This window comes from Rhincodon typus, chromosome 3 (assembly GCF_021869965.1).
Source record: "Rhincodon typus isolate 14 chromosome 3, sRhiTyp1.1, whole genome shotgun sequence".
In the NCBI taxonomy this organism is placed as follows: Eukaryota; Metazoa; Chordata; class Chondrichthyes; order Orectolobiformes; family Rhincodontidae; genus Rhincodon; species Rhincodon typus.
Genome location: NC_063334.1, coordinates 90763050 through 90787267, shown reverse-complemented (window position 1 = coordinate 90787267; position 24218 = coordinate 90763050). Strand labels below are relative to the sequence as shown.

General features: G+C 39.4%; 1 protein-coding gene across 1 annotated transcript in view; it reads left to right on the top strand.

The window, feature by feature from the left end:
- The window catches only part of LOC125481827 (versican core protein-like), a gene marked incomplete at its 3' end in the record, with an annotated part of 115445 nt that overhangs the window by 25572 nt on the left and 65655 nt on the right, over positions 1–24218 (top strand). The window contains exons 6-7 of the mRNA XM_048593749.1: positions 4922–5215; positions 18544–20241. Coding sequence (XP_048449706.1) covers positions 4922–5215; positions 18544–20241 — 1992 coding nt within the window. The remainder of the gene's footprint in view (positions 1–4921; positions 5216–18543; positions 20242–24218) is intronic.

The following is a 24218-nucleotide window of genomic DNA, read 5'->3' as shown; positions in this document are numbered from 1 at the left end:
GGGGGGGGGGAGGGGATAGGTGGGAGGAAGAACAGGTTAGGGAGGCAGGGACGAGCTGGACTGGTTTTGGGATGCGGTGGGGGGAGGGGAGATTTTGAAACTTGTGAAATCCACATTGATACCATTGGGCTGCAGGGTTCCCAAGCGGAATATGAGTTGCTGTTCCTGCAACCTTCGGGTGGCATCGTTGTGGCACTGCAGGAGGCCCAGGATGGACATGTCGTCTGAGGAATGGGAGGGGGAGTTGAAATGGTTCGCGACTGGGAGGTGCAGTTGTTTGTTGCGAACCGAGCGTAGGTGTTCTGCAAAGCGGTCCCCATGTTAGCTATGTTTTACGTACTGTTTAGAATTTATAACAAAAAAGGGGCTTTATATCAACTAGACTGTCATAGCATTGTTTTTAAATGGCAACACCCTTTTTTGTCTTCTTTTGGTTGGTGTTAAATCTTCAGTTTGGTGAAACTGAGCATTATTAGCTTTATTATTTGAGTAATTGATATAAACAAAAATCACAAAGTGAAAACAAAGGACATCCAGATTCTTTGCTTCCGTGAAATGAAACATTACAAACCTGACATTTCTCAACATAAACCTTTTCTCATTTGCATTTGCTGCAATGGAGTTTGTTCATGGTTAGTCATCTGTGATAATTAGTAACTTTGAAGTCTGGAATGCTTTAAGTGGATACTCATTTGGTTCAAAACTTGCTACTTTAAAGGGTAACATTTCATGAAAGATTTTCTTCCACCAGCTCCACAATACTAATATTCATTGAGTAATATTAAAGAACACAAAGCTGTCTGATTGATTAATTACACAGGTTCCATAAATCCTCTAACATTTAAGAGTAGCATTTACATGTGAGCCTTAACAATGAGTGTTGGAAGATATTTGACCACATGGCCGTGTCTTACTTTATCCTCGCCAGTCATTTTAACACAGCGTCCTGTTCACATGCCCAGTTGTCTGTCCTCGACATGTTGCAGTGTTCCAGTGAATTAGAGCGCAAACCGGAGGAACAACATCTCATCCACAGACTAGGCACTTTACAGCCTTCTGGACTTAATATTGAGTGCAGAACATTCAAGTTGTGAACCAACTCCCCTTCCTTCCCTTTCTTTTAGCTTTACTTGTTCCATTCTCTGTCACCATGTCATCTGTCCCCTTCGCCCATCCTAGTGGGACTGTCTGTTCTTACCAGTCTGGCAGTTAGACACACCATTACTCTCCCATTCTCACATTCTGATCACTTAATCTGAACTATCAACATCTTTTCTCTCCCAGCACACCCTGCTCCACCACCACTGCTCCCCCCAACAAACTATAGCGTAAATGCTGCCCCCTCCACACTTCACTTCAGCTCTGATGAAGAGTCATCTAGACACGAAACAACAAGGTGCAGGGCTGGATGAACACAGCAGGCCAAGCAGCATCATAGGAGCAGAGAGGCTGACTTTTCGGGCCTAGACTCTTCATCAGAAAAGGGGGAGGGGAAGGGGGTTTTGAAATAAATAGGGAGAGAGTGGGAGGCGGATGGAAGAGGGATAGAGGAGAGGAAAGGTGGAGAGGAAACAAACAGGTCGAAGAGGCGGGGATGGAGCCAGTAAAGGTGAGTGTAGGTAGGGAGTAGACACGAAACGTTAGCTTGCTTTCTCACCATGGATGCTGCCTGACCCGCTGTGATCTCCAGCATTTGTTGCTTTCAGTCATATTTCTAGCAAGGGCCGCTCAATAGCGATCAAGAGCAAAAATCTTGGGTGATTTTCTCTTCCTTAACCGGGCTACCATTACAAATTGTCACACCCTTATATTCCCGCAGCAGGGATTGATTAACTTGACACAGCATGCTAAATTGAAAAGAAAACCCATGAGCTTCTTGTTTTGTATATAGCTCAATAACTCACTAGATAGTTTCACTGATGCATTGGTGTAGAAAGCCAGACATTCTTCAAATCAAGGCCCACATAAAATGGTGCAGTATGTACACTAGGAAAATACTTGAGGTTCTTTCAAATACAAATTACAACTTTAGATAAGGGAAAGGGTCTCTCTTACTCCCTCTCTCTTTCACTCTCTCAGCCAGTGTAAACATGCAGTCCATTGTTCGCAGCAAGTTAAAAACATTGTCATGGTTTCTGTTTTCATTTGCTATATTAGCTTAGTGAAACAGAGGATCCCGAGACATTTCAGCAGACATGGGGCCACCTGAATGTATTTTGCATTTGCTGTCTCAGGCATTTGCTATCAGAACTAGGATAAAATACTTGTTAATATTGGTGTGGATATTGATGAAGAGGCTAGGGGCATTTGCTCTATATTGGCCGAATTTTTTTAACCTTGACCTTCAAAATTTCACATTTTACCTAACCCTGTTTTAAATGAGTTTTTAACATCGTACCAATTCTAATATTTACCCCCAAAATGACATTTCTTCATAAATTATGCCTTTGCCAGGTAAAATTGAAATTTTACTGAATCCTTTGGGTACAAATTAAGGAAAGCTTCATAATAAACTTGCAAAACATTATTACTCCTGCTGATAACAGCATGTGAAAAATGAAAGAATAATGTCGAGTATTTGTTATTCTGTGTTTTCAATTGCTGAATGTGCTGGTCCAACTGAATGCAGGTTTTAAAGGTGAGAAATCCAAATGAAGCAATAATGTCTTATTTCGGTTTGGATCAGAATGTTTTCTAAAGTATTTATGACAAATGTTAAAAAAAAACTATTCTGTTAATGAAAATTTATCCCTAAGGTCAACGCTTAGTGCTTGGGATTGTGAGGGAATGTTGCGCAACATGTTTTAGCAAGTCACCTATGCATTAAGATGCTTATTTAAGCTTTAGAAGGTTTTAATTTGATCCATACTTTGTGCTATTCTCAGCCTAGACTGTCAGTAAGCTAAATATGCCTTCGAAAAAATTCAACCGACGGTTTTGCTCCCGATCACTGTACAGTGAGGCATGCATAAAGTGGAAACAAAATTGGACTTGCCTTTGAGGCCCTTATAAATTGAACAACCTGCCACCACTGTCAGGCTTCACTTTTAAAGAATATGTCATTACTATGATCTACCTGATGTGGCTGCCGTAGTTGTGGCATGAGCTAAAACCTCAAGGAAGGAGGACTTTTTTTTAATGGAAGGATTATACTTTCCCTGTAGGTGCTAGGGATTAAAGTTTAGTTTCTTAAAGTTAAATGATGATTATCACTTCTAATAAATGAGATGCACGGTTGAGTAGTAATTGGTACTATTGGTGAAAATAATGAGGTCATACAGCTGAGTCCACATTTGAATGGATATATTTGCTGTCTGAATTGGATGACAGATTTCCTTGAAATATTTGACTCCTTTGATGATTGGAATAACAAGATTGTTATCATTAATTAGTTGTGGCTTCAAAGTTTGAGATTTGTCTCAAACACAGCAGGTTACTTTCTGCATTTGTTTCAAGTTTTATTATTTGAATCTCTTTGTTCTATGCTGCCTCCTTAAGATCCAGTTACAAGTAGACCTCACTCCTCTCCCATAAATCAAATGTTATTTCAGCAGAGGTTTTCTCATAGTATTTGTACTGTTCCTTGGGAACTATGATGTTATAAATTAAACAGTTTCAGACCAGCATAACAATTGTCCTATGGCAGGAGTGAAATGAATGTAAGTTGCAGGGCTGTCAAGAACTTATGATTATCCACTTGAGTCACTAGTGGAAATTACTTTTTAGCTAGCACTCAGGCATAAACCTGGCCTTTTGGTTCAGCAACCCAGTATAGAAACTACCGGATTTTTAAAAAAATCAATGAGTTGAGTTGAATTTTGTCTCGTGTTTGTTTAATTTCAAGCCTTTTTTGAGAATTATTTGGAGGTGAAGTACCCAGCCCTGTGGTAAAATAACACATAATAAAATAAGAGTTGATCTTGACAGGCTAATAGAACAAATATTTTCTCAATGCATTCAAAAAATGGTTAAAATGGTTAAAATTTAGAACAAAAGCAAAAATTTAAAACATACAAAAATATACAGTCAACAGTTGCACAGAGAAAGATAGGTTAAGGTGTTGGCTTCTTAGAATTTTCTGATAAAGCACCAAAGCCTTAATAGATCTACTCACATGATGTTGCTTTGTAAGCACATTCCTGTTCACTAACCACAAAGCAAGGGATAGTTTTGGAAAGTCGTTGGTACTTCATCCTAAAGGAGGATTATGATGGACAGATGGCAAACAGTAGAAGTAGATATGAATGAATACTTACAAGAGATATTGGGCAGACTGTATCTCTCCCTGTATCTCGGCATATCAGAACAGTATTAGACAGAAAGAATATATCACCACATAACCTCCTGTTGTTTGATGTTTTTTGTCTGCAAAGTAATCAAATAAACTAAATACTGGAATTGGGAAATGTCCCCATGTTATCAAGGAATTATCAACGAAAATGGTTGAGGTCATTTTTTATGTGGTTTATGGATACTGATAAGATATGGTAATGGTAAATATGCTCCCTCATGACAAGGCGAGGATGGGCATTGCACATTGTGTTACAGAGATATATGGACAGAAAGATCCCATTTTGATCCCTAGATACAGAAGTATTAACCTCTACATTTTAAACATCAGTATAGGGACAGAAATAATTGCTTGAATTCAGGAGAGTTATTTGGTGAGACTATGAAGAGCAAAGAGAAAAGTATAACTTTCCTTTTTCTTAACCATCACATATTACTTGCTGGGGACAAGTATAAAACCAGAGAGGAAAAGAGAATGTAATATATTTGCCCACCTATTTATTGAAAATGGCTTTGGGAAGGAATTAAAGTGCTCTAACAATTTGTTAATTCAGAGAAGCTTTCTTTCAGTTGTGTGATTTCTTAGGATGTCATTACTAACTCAGGCTGGTTTTTCTCTCTTGTTTAATAGGGTTTGTGTTCCATGTGTCAGCACCTGAAAAGTTGACCTTTATTCAGGCGCAGCTGGAGTGCAAGCGCAGGAACGCACAGTTAGCAACCACCGGACAGTTACATGCTGCATGGAAGCAAGGTCTGGATCGCTGTGACCACGGCTGGCTTGCAGATGGTAGTGTACGTTATCCAGTTGTCTATGCCAGGAGCCAGTGTGGAGGGGGTCTTGTTGGAGTGAGGACCAAGTATCGATTTAACAACAGGACTGGATTTCCAGATCCGAGCACAAAGTTTGATGCCTATTGTTTCCGAGGTAAATAAAGTTCTGGAAGTTTGCTCTAAAAAGAAGCTGATGGAATAAGATGGTAAATTTTATAAATTCATCTTCACCAGTTGGAAACACATTCTGGGAACATGGATCTGTTATTTAATGAGTCTCATCAGATTTTATCTCCTGATTTGCGTTCCTGGTGGATGAAAATGCTGTGTCAGGAGTATAATGTAAAATTTCCTTTAGAATGCTGGGCAACACGCAGAAAAATAAAGTGAAAAAAATGTGAAATAATTAATCCTATTGTATCTTGATGGATGTTTATGGAATTGTCCCTTATCTTTCCCAACTATTTTTAGTTAGTGGGGTTCAAGATCTTTAAGGGATTATAGTCACACTATCTGCAATATGACTGTTGGGGAGATTTCACATCAAACTTTTATACAGATACAAAGGTGACAATTCTTTTCCCAGTCCCTACCATTTAGCAGCTTCAGCAAAGTAGTGCTTCTATTTGTTCTGAGCTAGCACCCCTGAATGGAAAGATCCTGTCAGTATCAGGAAGCCTCCACTGTATCTCCAAAGGAGGCTGATGATAATTTAAGACTTTTAATTATGGAGCTGACAAAACTGAGACCAATGGGTATGTAATTGATTGGCAGGAGTGTATGTGTTATAATGGAGAAAGTTGACAGAATCTATAATTTATGAGATATTGCTATTACTTCTTAATACACATAACCAAAGTTGGCAGATAAAAGTTTTACTTTCCACGTCCACTAAAAATTTGGGAATTAACTGTAGGTAACTAGGAGCTGGCAGAAGTGCTTCCCAGTCATTTTTGGAGTGGCTAAAAGGGTTACATCTTAAAATTTTTTATTTTATTTCTTTTTCGCTAAAACCACATTATTTGATTCAGACACAAATATGAGACATGAGAAACAGTAAATTAATTTCACATGTTATGTGAATCTCTGTGACCTTATGATTTGTCTCAGTGTAACCCCATCCATTTTATTTTCTGTCTGCAATTTTGTCTCTTGTGCTTTCTGTCCTGTGTTATCTCACATTTCATTATGTCTTTCTCTCTGGTCTCACTAACTCTCCCTTACCTCTCTGGCCTTCCTGTGTCCCATGTCAGTATCTTATATCTTGCTGTGGTTTTCCTCTCTCTCTGTCTTCTACTTCTGCCTTTCAAACTTTTTTTGCCTGTCATGCTCCCTCATTAGTCTTCTGATCCTTTTTGTCTATACTCACAAGGATATATGCACGCACATGCATATTCAGACACACACAATCACACACAGGAATATTGCTGAATAAAGGAGAAATGTTATCAAAGCTATATTCATCTTATGCTTTTCAGGACTTTGGCAAGAATGCCAAATTTCAAAGTGGATAATAATTTATACTGCCTGAAAGTAGGCTTCTGATTGACTGTCAAGTTTATTCTGGTCGAGGCAATACCGTGGCGAGTATCAGGGAAACTCTTATTCCCTATGTTTAGTTTAATTCAAAAAAGGAGCTATTTGAAATTTGGCATTCTAGTGTCTGATGAGTGCAAGATTAAAGCTTCAACAGCAATTTTTTCAGCAATACACAAGTTCTGCATGACCAGGCGAGTATTTATAAAAGATAATGCTAATTAGTTTGGAAATAAATGTGCTTGTTCAAATGCTTTTCCTCTGCTATTATATTTGGCCACAACTTTATAAATACTCAGTTGATTGAAATTAATTTGTAACCCCTATTATAGGGAGTGTCAAGATCAATAATCGTTAAGAGTTGGAATAAGTACTAAAGCTTTATAAATCATTGAAATCATGAAAAACAATTGGTTTTGCCTCAGCTGCAATACTTTGTCGAATTCTGTGCCGTCATGATTTTGGTAAGGAAGTCAAGGCTTTGGAGAGGGTCCAGAGGAGACTTAGTGAAATGGTACCAGGGTTTACTGACTTTAGTTATGTGGAAAGATAAGAAAAGATAGGATTGTTCTCCATCAAGCAGAGATATTTAAATGGAAGTTTAACAGAGAAGTTCAAAATCTTAGAATCAGAAAGGACTTTTGGTCCATCGTGCCTTTGATAATTTATGCAGTGAATTATTAATAATTAGATTGCATTGGTTGAAAGAATGGTGCAAACAGTTTGAATTATAACATTTAAAAATGAATTGAAAAAAATACTTAGAATCCCTACAGTTTAGAAGCAGGTCATTCAGGCCATCAAGCCCACACTAACCGTCCAAATAGCATCCCAACCAGACCTGCATCCCCTACCCTATCCCTGTAACCCTGCATTTCCCATGGCTACACCCCTAGCCTGCACTTCCTTGGACACTATGGGCAATATAGTGTGGCCAATCAGCCTAACCTGCGCACCTTTGGACTGTGAGAGGAAACTGGAGCATCTGGAAGAAACCCACAAAGACAGAGGGAGAATGTGCAAACTCCACACAGACAGTTGCTCGAGGGTGGCGTTGAACCCAGGTCCCTGACACTGTGTGGCAGCAGTACTAACCGTTGAGCCACCATGCCTTGAAGAGGACGAATTTGCAGGTCAATGGCAAAGGGCAGCGGAATTGAACCAGAAAGCTTAGAGTAATCTATGACCAACATGGATTTTACCTTAGCAAGAGATGGATGACAAAAACTGGACATGCCAGTGACACCCATATTCTGTGAAGGGGGAAGCAATTTCAGCTCTTTAACAGAGCTGGTGCAGGTATGATGGGCTGAAAGGCCTCCTACTCAATATAAGATTCAGTCATCTGCAGGTGTCAGGTTAGAACAGTTCAGGTTGACTATGATCCTTCCCATTATTAGTTCATTTTGTTTGACACATGCAAAGGCTAACATATGAATATTACCTATTGGCCTGAGGCACCTGAGGCATAAACCACCGATGCAATTAAAGTTCACTGCAAGAAATTGCTTTCAGGACAGCAACTTCCAAACTGACAAGCTCTAACACCCAGATGCAACAGATGCATGGGAGCACCACGACCTGCAATTTGCCCTCCAAGACACATACTATTCTTATTTGGAGCTATATTGCTGTTCTTTCAATAAAATGGGGTCAAATTCCTTGAACTCCTATAGCAAGTTGATTCAAGACAGCTCACTGTCATCTCCTTAGGGGCAATTAGGGATGGTTAATAAATTCTGGCTTTACCAGCAATGCCCACATCCCGTGAACAAATTAAAAAATCAACATAAGTCACATTGATGTTCATTAGCATACTTTAGAACGTGACATGGATACAAAAGACAAAAGTTGTTTCTTCTCAAGCAAAAGGATCTTTTTTAATCATCCACGGGATGTGGGCGTCACTGGCTAAGCATTTATTACCCATCTCTAATTGCTGTTGAAAAGGTGGTGGTGACCTACCTTCTTGAACTGCTGTTAAACAGCTTTTCCTGCGACCAATGTTGTTTTAAAAGTCTGATTAAAAACCAACATTTGAAGTTTGAGGTAACTTCTTTAGCTTTATCTTTCTGACCAAATAGACATTTCAAACAGTTTGCACACCAAGTTTCTGTGACTGTTTGGCATGTTAGTCCACCATGGATTTGATGCTTTGCTACTTCAGGATCCTTTTGGAAGAAAGAGCAGGCGGATGTAAAAGTCATATTTGTTTTAACTATCGCTGTCATAAATTAAAATAGCTGATCTACTTTCATGTAAAGATAGGATTTGTTAAGTTGGAACATAAAAGCACATTGCCAATGAACCCTTTCAAGTAGGCAGGTACTTCTACTCTGGCCAGCGTCTGTGGAACACATGTTCTTCCTGTTATTCTGAATGATGTAATTTTTTTAATATATCTCTCCAGAGTTCACTCAGACTAGAGACTCTACAGTCTTTCGGATAATAGGAATTAACAAGGTGAAAACTTCTTTAAAAATCAGCCAAAACTTCAGCTCTTTTCAGATTTTGTTTTCTTACTATCTTAATTCTATCCCATTTTCATTTGATGCAGCAACTGGGAGAGTGTGAAACCACTGAATTTATCAGAGCAATGTTGGTTTGAAACTGAAATAAACACAGAATACAGGAGAAACTCAGCAGTTTGGCAGCAACTATGGAGAGAGAAGCAGAGTTAACATTTTAAGTCCATTACGACTTCTTCAGAACCGAAGCATTATAACTAGTCTGTATGAGGTACACAAAGTTTTCCTGAGATGATAAGTAGTCACAGAGCCTTTATTTCAGTAGAAAGAGACCATTCAACCCATTGAGAGCATTGAGTACTCCATTCCTGTAAATTCATTTTCCTCAAGCAACGTTAAATTTCTTTTTAGAATCATTCATCATTTCCACATCCACTATCCTTGTGGGTAGTGAGTTCCTGGCCAATATCCCTCGCTGCATAATATTCACATTGCCCTGCATTTCTTGCCCAGTGTTTTTAAATATGCATCTCCTTGTCCTTTTATCATTAGATATTGAGAACAGCCTGTGCGTGACATGGAGCCACAGTGGTTAGTACAGTTACCTCATATCACCAGGGCCCTAGGTTTGATTCCAGCCTTGAGTGACTGTGGAGGTTGCATGTTCTCCCTGGGTCTGTGTGGGTTGCTGCTGGGTGCGCTGTTTTCCTCCCGCAGTCCAAAGATGTGCAAGTTAGTGGATTGGCCATGCTAACTTGTCTGTCACATTCAGGGATCTGTAGGCTGGGTGGATTAGCTGTGGTAAATTTGGGGTTACAGAAATGGGGTGGGTCTGAGTGGGATGCTCTTTGGAGGATTGGAGTAGACCTCTTGGGCTGAATGGCCTATATCTGCACTGTAGGGATTCGTTCCTTTGTCAACCGTATCTTAATTTCTGATTCTCTTTGAAAATGTAACTCCCTTAGACTATGATAAGCCATTTAGATCAGGAGCAACTCGGATTGGATTGCTGATGTGTGTTTAGTTGACTGATCTCAGTTTGTGTAGTAGCGTGACCAGTAACATAGATGGCTTCGTGTGTGAAGCGGACAGGATAGGGAGGGAATTGTCAGGTATACTCATCCTGACCATCAATCATTGACGTTCCCTATGAGAGCATGGGTGAGTGCTGGCATGGATAGAGCTGAATTTGGTCATTGTATCTCCCTGCAGTCAAATTATTTGCTGACATTCATGTGAAGCATGGCGAGTTGGGCAAGGGACCAACACGAGTGGAATTGTACCTGAGTATAAAGTTGGGAGAAGAAGGGTGGTTTCTTAAAGTAAAATATATCCACGGGCATCTTACATCTTGTTTAATATTGCTGATTCTCGATTAGATCAGCAACTTAGTTCTAATTCACTCAAGACAAAGCTCAGAGTCTTTGTATCATAACTGAATTTGTGACAAGTACATATTTTTAATTACGGCCTTATTGTGGAAAAAGACATAAGTGCATGAAAATTTAGAGATTCACCTTATGGACTCGTGTGTTCTTTTCTCAGTGCCTTTTTTTTTAACGTGTCTCTGTCTCAGTTTGATTAATAAAAAGTTTAACAGAAATACAAAATACAAAAAGGCTTTTCATGTAAACAGATGTTGGTGAGATAATTGGATGTGGAGAGTTAATACATTCATTTTTTTTAAATTGGGAAAATCTGTCTCACATCTTACATTACTGACTGCTACTAGAAGACACCATTGAGGATAGAATACAAGGGCGGGGGTGGGGGAGGGGGTAAGGGAGATTAAAATAATGAAAAGCAGCTGCATCTGGGAATGAGCAGCAGAAGCTGGGGATTGACCTACTAAATATATAGAGGAAAACTATTTACGTGGCCTTCTTTAACAAAGTTAAAATGTTACAGGATATTCTGATTGATGCAATCAACAATACATTTCAACTGTGCAATACACACACTCTGAATGTTCATACACACCAGTTTTAGGGATATACGTCTCATGCCACCAGCATTATCAAATTATCAAATATTCATGAAGATGCTTTAAGTTACCTTTTCTATTCTGCCTTGTACTTCATTATTTAGTCCAGATCATCACAATGAAATTAAACCTTTAAGGAATGTGGAACTTTGATTATAAAGTGAGTTTAGAGCAAACTAATAAATATTACAGCCTCAAACGTTTGGGAATAATGATCATGGCAGTAACCCTCTAGTCCTTGGCTTGCCAGTGTTTCTGAGGTTAGTGATGGGCACCTTACTTACGTGAAGTAAGAAATGCCCTGTCACAATAGCTACAACTTGTGCAACTTTTTTCCCCGTTCTGTCAGAGTTACCCGTGCTGACTGGCATCCTCTGGAGTCTGCATGCAGCTCTGTTCTGGAAGCTGGGAGGGGAGGGAGTGATTGTAAAACTTACTTCATCTTGGAAGGTAAAATGCACTTCCCTTGCTTGGGCTGTTCTCCCTCTCTGTAGGCCCCAAGCTGCAATTCACATTGTCTTATGCCAGGCCCGTGATCTGCCCCGAAAGTTGGGAACTGTCAAAGACAGCGAATCCCTGTTCCCATGACATGGACTCTCTCCTTATGGACGTGAAATTGAGGCTCTGTCCTTTCCACAGTTGCTTATGATTTCCTAACTAAGATCAGGATAATGTACTTGATTCCTGACTATTTTCTCGGCGATTTTCCTGGTCTTCTAGCCAAAGAACAGCAGGAATCAAATGGAAATATTACAGAAATTTTGACTCCATCTAGTCTGTTGCTGAGATTGGTCATGAATAGTTTGGCAATTGTAGCCACTGACAGTCACTTTTAGGATGATATGGTAATGTATGTAAGGATGTGAGAGCAAGACATTAAAGTAACCTTGGGTAGGCATACTGTCATAATATTACTGCTCCTTCTTCATTCCTCAGCCTGGCAAATGGGAGCGTGTAATAATTTTAAGCAGATATACCAATGGGTACATTTATGTTTTCACAGCCCAAGCAGGGGTTTTTGCCCCCTGAGTACATGTGCTGGAAATTGGGACATGAGCTGCGCAGGATTTTTCAACTATTTAAATACCATCGCAGATTTGGAAGATGGCCTTCAGAATTAGTTTGCTCACTAACATCTGATTGCAGTTAACGTCAACAGATTTTTCCTGTTGGCTCTGCTCTCACAGTAAAAACAAAATAAAATGTAAGTTTAAAAAGTTCCCAGACTGCTCCATGGAAATGAGCTCACACTTTCTGCTTAGGTTCTCTGGGGTATTTCACACCCAAAGACGCTACATTTCACAGCAGGCAAAGCTGCACTGTATTGATGATTCTGTGTATGGGCTTATTCAGGCAAAATCTCAATTGCAGACAAAATATACATACTTAAAAATAGAAAAATTGCTTTAAGTTATTTGAAACACAAAACTTTCTTCCTTTTTAAAATAACTGTTTTTATATAAGACCAGTGTTGATTGATTGATTGATTCATTCTTTGATTGGCACGTGTACCCAACACAGTGAAAAGCTTTGTTTGTGAGCGGTACAGGCAGATCACAACAAGCAAAGGATATACAGATCAAAGACTTGGAGGCACACATGTTACATTGTAGGTTACATTATTTGAGGCTAGAGTCCATTCAACAGTCTGATAACAGCCAGCAAGAAGTTGTTCCTGATCCTGCTCGTGCGTGTAATGTAGTATTTAAAATATTTGACACGAGTTATGAAGTATTTGGCTCCAACTTCTTATCCTAGTCTTATATACCTTAGCAAAGTAAATATTAATTTTATCATATTTATGCCAAACCAGTCCTTGAAGATTCTCAAAATGTTACTTAACTCTACATTACAAAAGATATATTTTCTACAATACGGCTCAGGCCCAACCTAAGTAACTATTAGAAGTGTCTACTATACTTCGTCAAAAAAGTCATTCGTCCCACGCCCATTCGATTATTTTATTACTGATTACTTTCTGTTGTTTGCCAAAATAATGTCTTTGCTTCACTTGCAATAACATTTAATTAAAACTAAATCAATATTAGTTTGAAATCGTTTTCTTATTTACAAAGTCTTGCTATGCAGACTGTCATTAGGGCTTCAGCTAAATGGAATGGGCCTATTTTGTGATTTGTTTGTCCTGGGTAGGAGGTCTTGTGGTGCATTAGGTAACATCTCTGCTTCTGCACTAATAGCTCCAGGCTCAAGATCCACTCCAGAACTTGATAGCCAAGGAAGGCATAGTTCAAAACAAGGCCAAAAAGGTTGAATATCACTCTGCACGTCCAACATACACAATAACAGACAGTGGAAGTGGAGGAGATTCCTGGTCAGCTACTTGATAGATAGCAAATCTGTCAGCTGTTCATAGCTGTGGACTACAACATGCACATAGACAATGTATCTTGCCAGAGCTCAGGTTGGCTCAGTTGGCTGAACAGTTGGTGTTGATCAGATTTGTGCAATAGCGTGGGGTTGAATTCCTTTTCCAGCTGCGACCTGCCTCCTTGAGCTACCTGTAGTTAAGATAGTGGTGATTAGGTTGGACCTGTCTTTAAGCGTGGAGCTAAAGAAGAATGTTCTGATTACCACTCCAAATTGGGCAACCAGGTCCAGTAACCCAGATTTTTAGGTGTCAAATTTAGTTGAAACTAAACTTTCAAAACCTTTCAGGGGCTTTGGAGAGCACATCAGCATTTTTCTTGTTCATAATTAAGTCGGTCTCACATAAAAAACAATGGTTCATTTCAAATCCATTTACACCTTTTCTTAAAAAATAACAGATGCAAAATATTTGAGGTGATGCAGCCTCTCATATTGGATGATGTTGGGAGCACTTTTAAGTGCCAGCCATAAAGTTGAAGCTGAAGCATAATAGAATTTAAAAACATTGTGTGAAAAATCCAAGAAATTGTATAAATGCGTCCCATCTTCACTCTTGATATTGCATCATGTTCAAACAGGCAGACTCTGCCCATAGTATTAGTTTGAGTAGCCTGCTTATTGATAGCATTACCTTGATGCTTAGCCTTGCAGGCCTACTTATCTTTTCAGCTGAGCTTTGATGCGGAAACTGGTATCCATTGAATTGTGCTTGCTGCACGTTGTGGCTGAGGGAGTGCTGTTTTCATCACTTGCCTGTCAAGTAGAATATCCAAATTACCATCACCTACATTGAAGTTCTGTTATGTGCCCTTCATGATTTTCCTTACTTCTTTTAAATCCAGTGAACGAAAAATGATACTAGTCCTGTTCCCATTAGAAACATTGTGTGATAATTGCCACCTCTTCCAGTGTGTGGCACAAAGTAGGGTTGCTTGATGTAGTTCGCTGCTACCAATCCTTCTTTGTCTATATTTTGACTAGGCGCCATTCAATGATTAGTGGCAGAGGATACATCACTATAGAGTCTGCAGAAGAGACACTTATCCTAGTTACAGGATGGTGTATTGCATGATAGGAATAAGTTTAAAATATTAGTCAGAAAAATTACTAAGAACTCTCAGGAGCTGTACCAAATACATCTGCTCTCTATGAAGTCTAATATAGAATTCATCTCCCTACACCCAAAGACTGTGACAATCAGCAGTTTGGCTGGAGTTTATGGAAATTCAAACTTAACTTTGTCCAAAGCATTGTTATACAACAGTACAGATTGCATATTCAAATTAAGATAATAAACTTGTTTTGTTGAATTTGGGAATTCCAGATCCCCTGACTGAATCATGAGGTACAGTTACCACAGCCCCATTTTTGACAGGGTTATTGAACTGACCATAATGATTGTAATGCGGGTTGTTCATATTGTATTCACTTGAATTGTGGAATCTACCAGCAATGCAACATTAAAGTTCATGCTTCCAAATGTATGCTATCATTTTAAGATATTTTGAATTGGAGTGAAGTAAAAATTCAAAAAATAGACTGCCATTTATATAGCACCTTTAGAATATCCCAATGAGCTTTGCATTCATTGAAGTACTTTCTTAGTGTAGGCATTGTTCTAATGTTCTGATGGTTAAACTATCAGCGGTAATAATTGAAGCAATATGAGGCCATAAATTTAAATTGTCAGATATGACTTTTATTGGTGCAACCCCAAAGCACGTTGTGATCTCTCCTGTATATCGTAAAGTTATTTCATATGATGTCGGTGTCATTGTCAAAGCCAGATTTATTGCCCATTCCCTAAGTGATTTGAACTGAGTGGCTTGCTATTTCAGAGGGCAGTTAAGAATCAATCACATTGCTGAGGCTCTCTGAGTTACATATAGGCTTGAAGGTGGGAAGAATAGCCAATTTCCTCCCCTAAAAGACGTTAGTGCACCAGATGGGATTTTACAACAATCGGTGAGGCTTCTCATGGCCAGCATTATTAAGAGTAACATTATAATTTAGATAGATTTTAAATGAATTTAAGTTCCACCAGGTACCATGGTGAGATCTGAACCCCTTTCCTCCAAATAGGATCTTAGGCCTCTGGATTGTAGATTGTGACACAATCGGCATCCCCATGATTGCTATGTTCTGCCTAGTTGTAAGCCTGTAACAACACTGTACAACTGCATAGAAACATCCTAGACACTTCAATACAATGATATTCCTTCCATTCTTGGAAAGCAGATCAAAGGCTTGCATTTAGAGTTTTATTTTTCTGGTCTTGACTCATTTATGTATGAGAGAGGTGCACCATACTATCTGAAGCAAATAGTATCAGCATGAAGCATGCCTCAAGATGAACACAGCCAGAAGAATATAAAGGGGCTATTTCCAAGATGGTTTCTTGCCTGTGAGGACCGGTATTCACATTGAACAAGAAAGGCACAGACTGTAAACACACAGTTTTCTGATGTGTTCTCTATGAGTTTGCAGCTCTTTGCCAGAAGTGGCTAAGTGCAGAGTAAGAAATAATGTGTAATGTTATGCACATGAAGTTTCCTCAAGGCTGCAGTAGACATTTTTCACAAGGGTTGCAGTAAATGATAAGAGTTGGTATTTGAATTTTTTGTACTCTGCTCCATTTAAAATTTAAAAATGACTATAAGTCTAAATGCATTATTCCAAATTTATGGTTAGAAAGAGCATTTGAACTAAATAAAACTATGGTGAAACATTTACACCCATTATGGTGTTCTTAAGAGTAATTTGAGAATATCAACTGAAATGAGCAGACAAGCATATTTGGCATAAAGGTAAGGTATATTGGCTTAGTTGTAATCTTTCCTATTGTGCATTACTGCTGAATAAGCCAAGTGGCATCACTGATCCTAACAAGATGGGGATAAAAATTAAATGCAGCATGTGCTTGAAATGGGAAAACCTGTCTTTTCGTCGTGCTGTTGTATGAATAATTCAATTCAGTGCATCATATATGGCTGCAGCAATCCTGCTGAGGCTGTATTGCCTGAACTGCACACTTGGTATAAAAGTATACCTCCTCCTGTTTTAGGGGTTACCCATACATTAGGATTAAGTCATTAGAAAGAAGGTGAACAGTAACTGTCTCAATTTATCACCAACTCATAATGCCACACAAAGTGTAATGTTAGGAAAATGTACAGTGTTATACTGAAGTGACACTGAAAATGTTTGTGATGAATAATTAATTTTGACTTATGCCTGATCATGAGTTGCTGTTCTGTGCCAAAAGCAGCTTTGTCTGATTGAATTACGATTTTTAGTCATTTTGGAGCCAGTCTAGAAAGTCAGGAAATGGCAGGGTTTAAATATGAAAGCAAAAAAGCCAATTCTTGGTTTTATGTGCTTTTTAAAGAACTTGGAAAAATGAAAGCTAATCATTATCATTAAAGAAAAGTTCTCATGTAATTCATCTCCATGTTTTTATACAAAATACATTCATGCAAAATTTACTTCAACATGCTGTCAAAGCTGTTGAACTATCACTGCAATGCTGTAAAGATTTACAATTATCCATTCTGAAACACATTTCAAATATCTCCAGCTTTCGAATCCCATTACTAATGGATGAAAATCACTTAAAGATGTGTTTCTTTCACCTTGTTGATGGCCAACAGCCAACCTTTTGCAGTGGCTAAGACCTGACTTCTTAGAATGGGCTCCACTCTTCCTGGTTGCCAAACAACTTTAAACATTAACACTAGACCATCAATGTACATTAAGGATAGGCAGTGCTCCTTAATGGTTTCCTTTGCTTGCATTCAGATCCTAAGTGAAGGTTATCAAGTTTGTAAAGAGAAAATTAACATGTAACGTAAAATTCATACTGAAAATATTTTGGGAGGTGATTTATTCTAATGATTGTCAATGTGCTGGGGAACCTTTGGAGAATCCCTATTTATATTTTTGTGTTTACTTAAGTGACAGCTGGGAATCACTGGGATTGTTTAGTTTTGCATGTTTAACATGCTGACCTCTTAAGGATTTGGCTTTGATCCCTCCAGACAATAAAGTGAATGACTGGGTGCAAAAAGCCAAAGTCATAACCATAACTGTACAATGGTTACACTTCCTGTTCTTGTGTCTCATATGATGAACTGTTGTTAGAAAGGCATTTTTTTTCTGACAGGCAACACATTTACTGAGAGTCATAGACCTTTCCGTCCAATTAGTCTACACCAACCATGTTGCCAAATGAAACTAGTCCCACCTGTCTGTGCTTGGCCCATATCCCTCTAACCCTTTCCTATTCATGAACTTTATCTTAAGTGCATTTTAATAGGCCACATTTATTAGAATGTTTGAGGCTGATTTAGCAACATTTAGCACGGCCAGAATTTTCCAGTAATTCCAAGTGGGATTGTCCTGTTTTTGTTAATTAACTCAGAGAATGTGGACAGTGCAGGCAAAGACAGCATTTGTGGCACATCCTTATGCAACTGACTGGCTAGTTAGGCCATTTCACTCATTAGCTGTGAGTCAACAACATTGTTGTGGGTCTGGAATCACCAGGTAAAGATGAGTAAAACAACAGATTTCCTTCCATAAAGGAAGTTAGTGAACCAGATGAGTGTTTCTGACAATCCAGTATTCTCATGGTCACTATTATTAATACCAACTTTATTTTGCAGGTTTGTGTCATTAATTGCATTTAAATTCCCCATGATAGGATTTCAACTCATGTTCCTAGATGTTTAATCTGGGCCTGCAGAAAACTAAAATGGTCACAAATCTACTATACCCCTCCAGCATTGATCTACCAGAATATGTGGAGATGGGGAGGGCTCCCAATTTTTATGGCGTCTCAGGAGCCCGTGTCACTTATAGTACACCTTGAGTTCCTGCATGCCTCATTCTGGCAGGCATTCCAGCCTCAAAATTGTGTTGAACCTCTGCTAAAGTTTTCATGGGATCTTGCCAGAGAAACTCAACAACTTCTACATTTCTCTTGTAGAACTAAATGGAAAAGTATATGCCTTTTGAAATTTGTAATGTTGGTCCTGAGTAATGTGGAATATAACCCCAAAGTGGTATTCTGACAAAATTTCAACATTTACTTTTATCTGTTCACAGGGAGGTCTTTAAAGAAAACAACACCACAAATAGCCTTGGGCCCAAAGAAAGTGCATCAAGCTGCAACTGATTTGATTGTTGAGAAGGTATCACCACCTCCAATGTTAGTTGTTGAAGAGTATAATCAAAGCATGAGCCTTGATTCAAAGCCTTTTCAAGAAGGGCAGATTAGTACTCATTTAACCCCTGAAGCCAAATCAGGAGAAGTAGTGACTACTGGAATTCATCTAGTCAAAACTGATATTGAGAAACCTGGGGAGAAAGTAACCATACAAAGCCACAGCGTGTTTTCAGGAATTAAAGAAAGGCCGAGTGATGAAGTCACTGTAAAAACAACAATAGAACAAAGTACCAGCACTGAAATGCTCACACCTGTAATCAGTGCAAAAATTCCAGATGGAGAAAGTGTTACTGGGCATCCTGAAGACATTAGCAGGGAGGTAGTAAGAGCGACAACAGCTTTGGCTGCATCATTTGAACCATCAGGCAAACAAGAATTTCAAGTTACAAGTGATCCTGCCCAAAAGGGAGAAAAAGTCCAACCTAGCATACAAACCACATTGTTAACAGAGATGGATATTGTAACAGCAGATGACAATAAGCTGAAACTGCCCACGAGTGCCAGCACTGTGAAATTAGAAAGTTCAGATAAAGACACCCAGACCGTTAGACAACAAGAGATCAAGGAACCTGCCAGTGGCACGACAATACCAAGATCACCAGATATTGTGAAAACAACAGTAGAGAATGCAAGTGAGAGTGTTAAACTGGTGGGAGGAGATGAGCACAAAACAATGTCATCCTTTGAAACTTCATCAATGCCAACCATGGGTAAACTGCAGCTAACTGAAAAGGCTCACATCACTGAAACTTCAGTCACTTTTTCAGAGGCGGAGGGAGAAAAGCTGAAACCCAAAAAGGTAACTAAGAAGATAACAGCAACTCTTCCTGCTGCAGGGACTGGCACTAGTGAACCAGCTTCAACATGGCAGGATGGAATGAAGACTGAAGATTATGAGAAAAAAGAAGATAAAGGTGATGAGAAAATCATTATGTCATCAGTAATGCCAGCTCCAACGGTATATGAAACTGTGTCTGCAGAACATGATATTCAAAAAGAGTTGACCCCCAAGGTAACAGATGATGTTAGTTTTGGACCAGTTACCACTGCAGCGCGGGTTAACATAACCTCAACAGTACCTAAAACGGTATCAACAATCATGGCTCCTCTTTTTGAAATTAGACCTGGTACGGGTGCTTTCACGTCTGATCATGAAATAAAAACTTCAGTGAAACCTAAGCGTTTAGAAACGAGTGCAACTCCAATTATTATTGAAAATGAGCCTGGTGAGACTACAGCTGAAGAGGTTGTAGTTATTGATGAATCAGTTACACAGCCTCCTGATATCTTGGAGGTTGATATGACTGGTAAAGTCTCACAACCTGAAATCGATCATGAGTACTTCACAACACCAGCATCCAGAACTAGACTGGTACCGGCAACTTCTAAACCTTCTGTTGAACAGAAAATAGCTACGCAAAAGGTTGTGGAAGGTTCAACATTTCCCACTGTTTCATCATCAACCAAAGCTTTTCCAAGTCCAGTAGATACTACAGAGCAGCAACAGCAGCTCGTAACTATTGAAGAAAAGTTAATTGTTAATATGACAGTGCAGAAGATAATACCAACTGATAAAGGCAAGTTATTTCTATTTGTTTCTTAATAATTGAAAATAATGTAAGTATATTTGCTGTAGTTGAGGTAATCTGTTGAATGTATTATGGATCAGTTGGTTAAATTAGGGATTTATGGCTTAATGATTTTTTTCAATTTCAACCTGTTCTCCGAGTTGAAGTATGGTGATGTTTGGTATTATTTAAAATACTGAGAAACGAAAGAGTGTTGAAAATTCATTTTATCATAGTTGCTGTACAGGGTTTGATAGAATGAAATTGCTTTTGTACTCAACCATCAGAGTATTATGACTTTTGCCTTCCTCTGTTACAAAACATAAAGAAAATTGTTGAAATGGATATAATGGTTAAACTGCAGTAAGTTTTTTTTAAATTTATTGTGGGATATGAGCATCGCTGGTTGGTCAACATTTATGGCCCATCCCTGGTTGCCCTTGAGAATATGGTGGTGAGCTGCCTTCTTGAACAGCTGCAGTCCTCAAGTGAGTGACTTGTCAGTAGATTGATGGAAGCAATTGCTTTGGTTTTACTGGAGTTATCTTTTTCATTCACGTGCATTTCAAAAGTTCTCTAAAAGGCAAAAAACCCTGTGGAATGTTGATGTTAAAGTCATGCTGTGATTCATGGCTTAACTGAGCATTAGCAGATTTGCCTCTGCACATGATAGATGATGAATTCTGGGTTCACAAATGGGCTGGGGTACAAAGTTGACATCAACACTTCAGTAAAGGACAAAACTAGCATTTAACAACGTTTCATTATCAAAAACATGGGGGCAATAGTTTCCTGGTGCTTTTCTCAAAGCAACACCTCAATAATCAGAGTTGACTTGCAACCATTCAGCACCCTTTACTCATGCGTTATAAATTGCGACTCCTTTGAAGTTTGATATTCTTGAAAATGTCCTGATGAGTGACGAGTGAAAAGATTTGACAGTATGTCCTTTTTCAGCAATATTCAAGTTCTGTACTGACAAGTGACTAAATGTCTTACTTATTATTAGAGGCGATAACTTGCAGAAAAAATACAAAGCTAAAGCTTTGCCCAGAGTTTCAGATGAATGTACAGGATTCATGGCTTGATGAATAAAAACAAGGAATTCAACCCATCACCAATCATAGTTGGGAATAAGCATATTCTTACAGTAGAGAAAAATTCCAAAGAGAGGACCCATTATTCGTAGTTAACTAAATAAGTTAAAGAACCAGGAATAGGAGAAGGCAATTCAGCCTCTTAAGCCTGCTTTGCCATTCAACACAATCATGGCTGATTTCATCTTGGCCTCAACTCCATTTTGATCCCTCTCTCCATAAGCCTTCAACCTGATTACTAATTACAAATCTGTCTCTGTCCTCCTCAAATTTATTCAACATCTCAGTATCCACTGCACTTTGGGTAGTGAATTCCACAGATTCATAACCTTTTGAGGGATGAAATTTCTCTACATTTCTGTTTTAAATTTGTTACGCCTTATCCTAAAACTATGACCTCTCATTCTAGATTGTCCCACAACAGGAAACACCTTCTTTCCATCTACTTTGTCATTTCCCTTTAGTGTCTTGTGTACCTTAATTAGATCTCCTCTCATTCTTCTAAATGTAGAGAGTATAGATCTAAACTGCTCTTTATAAGACAAATGCCTCGTTTCTGGAATCAATCTAGTAAATCTCCTCTGAATTGCCTCCAATGCAACTACATCCTCCTCAAGTAAGGGGACCAAAACTGTACACAATACTCCAGTTACAGTCTCACTCATGCCTTGTACAGTTGCAGCAACACCTCCCTATTTTATACCCTATTTCTTCAGTAATAAATTACAAAATTCCATTCACCATTCTTGTTACCTGCTGGACCTGCATATTAGTTTCCTGCGATTTATGCATGAGGACACCCAGATCTGTCTGCATCGAAGCAGTCTAAAGTTTCTCTCCATTTAGGTAGAGAGTTACCTTTCTATTCTACTGACCAAAATAGATAACCTCACATTTAATAATGTTAAATTTCATCAGCCAAATTTTGGCCCATTAACCTGCCCAATCCAGTTGAAAATAACTTATTTCTTTATTTCAACTTATTTTCCCTCCTATTTTACTGTCATCTGCAAATTTGACCATTACACCTTCTATCTCGGCATCCAAGTCATTAATATAGGTAGCAAATTATTAGGGGCTGGGGATCAAACCCTGTAGCATCCCATTAGCTACATCTTACCAACCATGAAAAGACGCATTTATCCCAATTCTCTGCTTTCTGTTGGTTAGCCAATCCTCTATCCTAGCTAATAAATTACCCCTAACACCATGTCATCTTACCTTGTATACCTTTAGCGTAGCACCTTATCAAATGCCTTCTGGAAGTCCAGGTAAACTCCTTCTACAGGATCAAAAACAGAAGTTGCTGGAAAAACTCAGCAGGTCTGACAGCATCTGTGAAGAGGAATTAAAGTTAACGGTTCAGGTCCGGTGGCCCTTCCTCAGAAATGATGGTAGCTAGGAAAATGTTGGTTTATATGCAGAAGATAGGTTGGGGGTGGTGGGGTAAGGAGTAAACGATAAGTAAGGATAGAGCCCAAAGAGAGAGATGAACAGTTGGATAGGCGAACGAGTTAGTAACGATCTGGCAGGGAGGGTGAATAGTTGTTAGTGAAGACTGTTTAGTGGCTAACAATAGGTAGTATGTAATGGCAGGCTAGTGATAACAAGACTTGGTGTGTAGGGTAGGGGGCTAGGACATGGGAGAGTTCAGGTCCTAAATTATTGAACTTAATACTGAGTCTGGAGTGTTGCAGGGTACACAAGCAGAAAATGAGGTGTTGTTCTTCCAGCTTGCGCTGAGCTTCGCTGGAACACTGCAGCAAGCCAGAGACAGGGATGTTGGCCAGGGAACAGTGTGGTCTGTTAAAATGGCAGGTGACGGGAAGCTCAGGATCTTTGTTGCAGGCAGAACGTAGTTGTTCAGGGGAGCGGTTACCCAGTCTATGCTTCTCTTCCCCAACATAAAGGAGACCACATTGTGAGCAGCAGACTGGATTGTGTGAAGTGCATATAAAGTGCTGCTGCACCTGGAAGGTATGTTTGGGCCCTTCGATACTGAGAAGGGAGGAGGTAAATGGGCATGTTTTACATCTCTGGTGCTGGCAGGGAAAGGTGCTGTTGGGGGTCAGGGGTATTGGCATTGAAGGAAAAGTGGCTCAGGGTGTCCCAGAGGGGGTGGTCCCTGCGGAAATTGGACGAGGGAGGGGAGGGGTATATGTATCTGGTGGTGGCATCTTGCTGGAGCTGGCGGAAATGGCAGCTGATGATCTTCTGGATGTGGATGCTGGTGGGATGGTAGGTAGGGAGAAGGGGAACTCTATTGCTGTTGCAGGAGGGAAGAGAGGGGGTGAGGGTGGAAGTGCGGGAGATGTGTTGGACCTGGTTGAGGACCCTGTCGACAACGGTGCTGGGGAACCCTCGGTTGAGGAAGAAAGTGGACATTTCTGAGGCTTGGAGATAGTAGGAACTGCAGATGCTGGAGAATCCGAGACAACAAGGTGCAGAGCTGGATGAACACAGCAGGCCAAGCAGCATCATAGGAGCAGAAAGGCTGACGTTTCGGGCCTAGACCCTTCATCAGAAGTTTCTGAGGCTTCTTTGTCAAAGTTGGCCTCAATTGAAACATATGTGATTGAAACGGCGGAACTGGGAGGATGGGATGGAGTTGGAAGTCGGATGTGAGGATGTATAGTCCAGGTAGTTGTGGGAGTCGGTGAGTTTATAGTGGATATTAGTGGCCAGTCTATCTTCAGAAATGGAAACAGATGTTGAGGAAGAGAAGGGAGGAGTCAGAGATAAACCAGGTGAAATTGAGGGCAGGATGGAAATTGGAAGTGAAATCAATGAACTTTTCCAATCCTAGACTAGAGAGGGAAGCAGCTGTGATAATATCAGCGATATATCAGAGAAAAAGTTGTAGTTGGGGCCAAAATAGGACTGGAACAA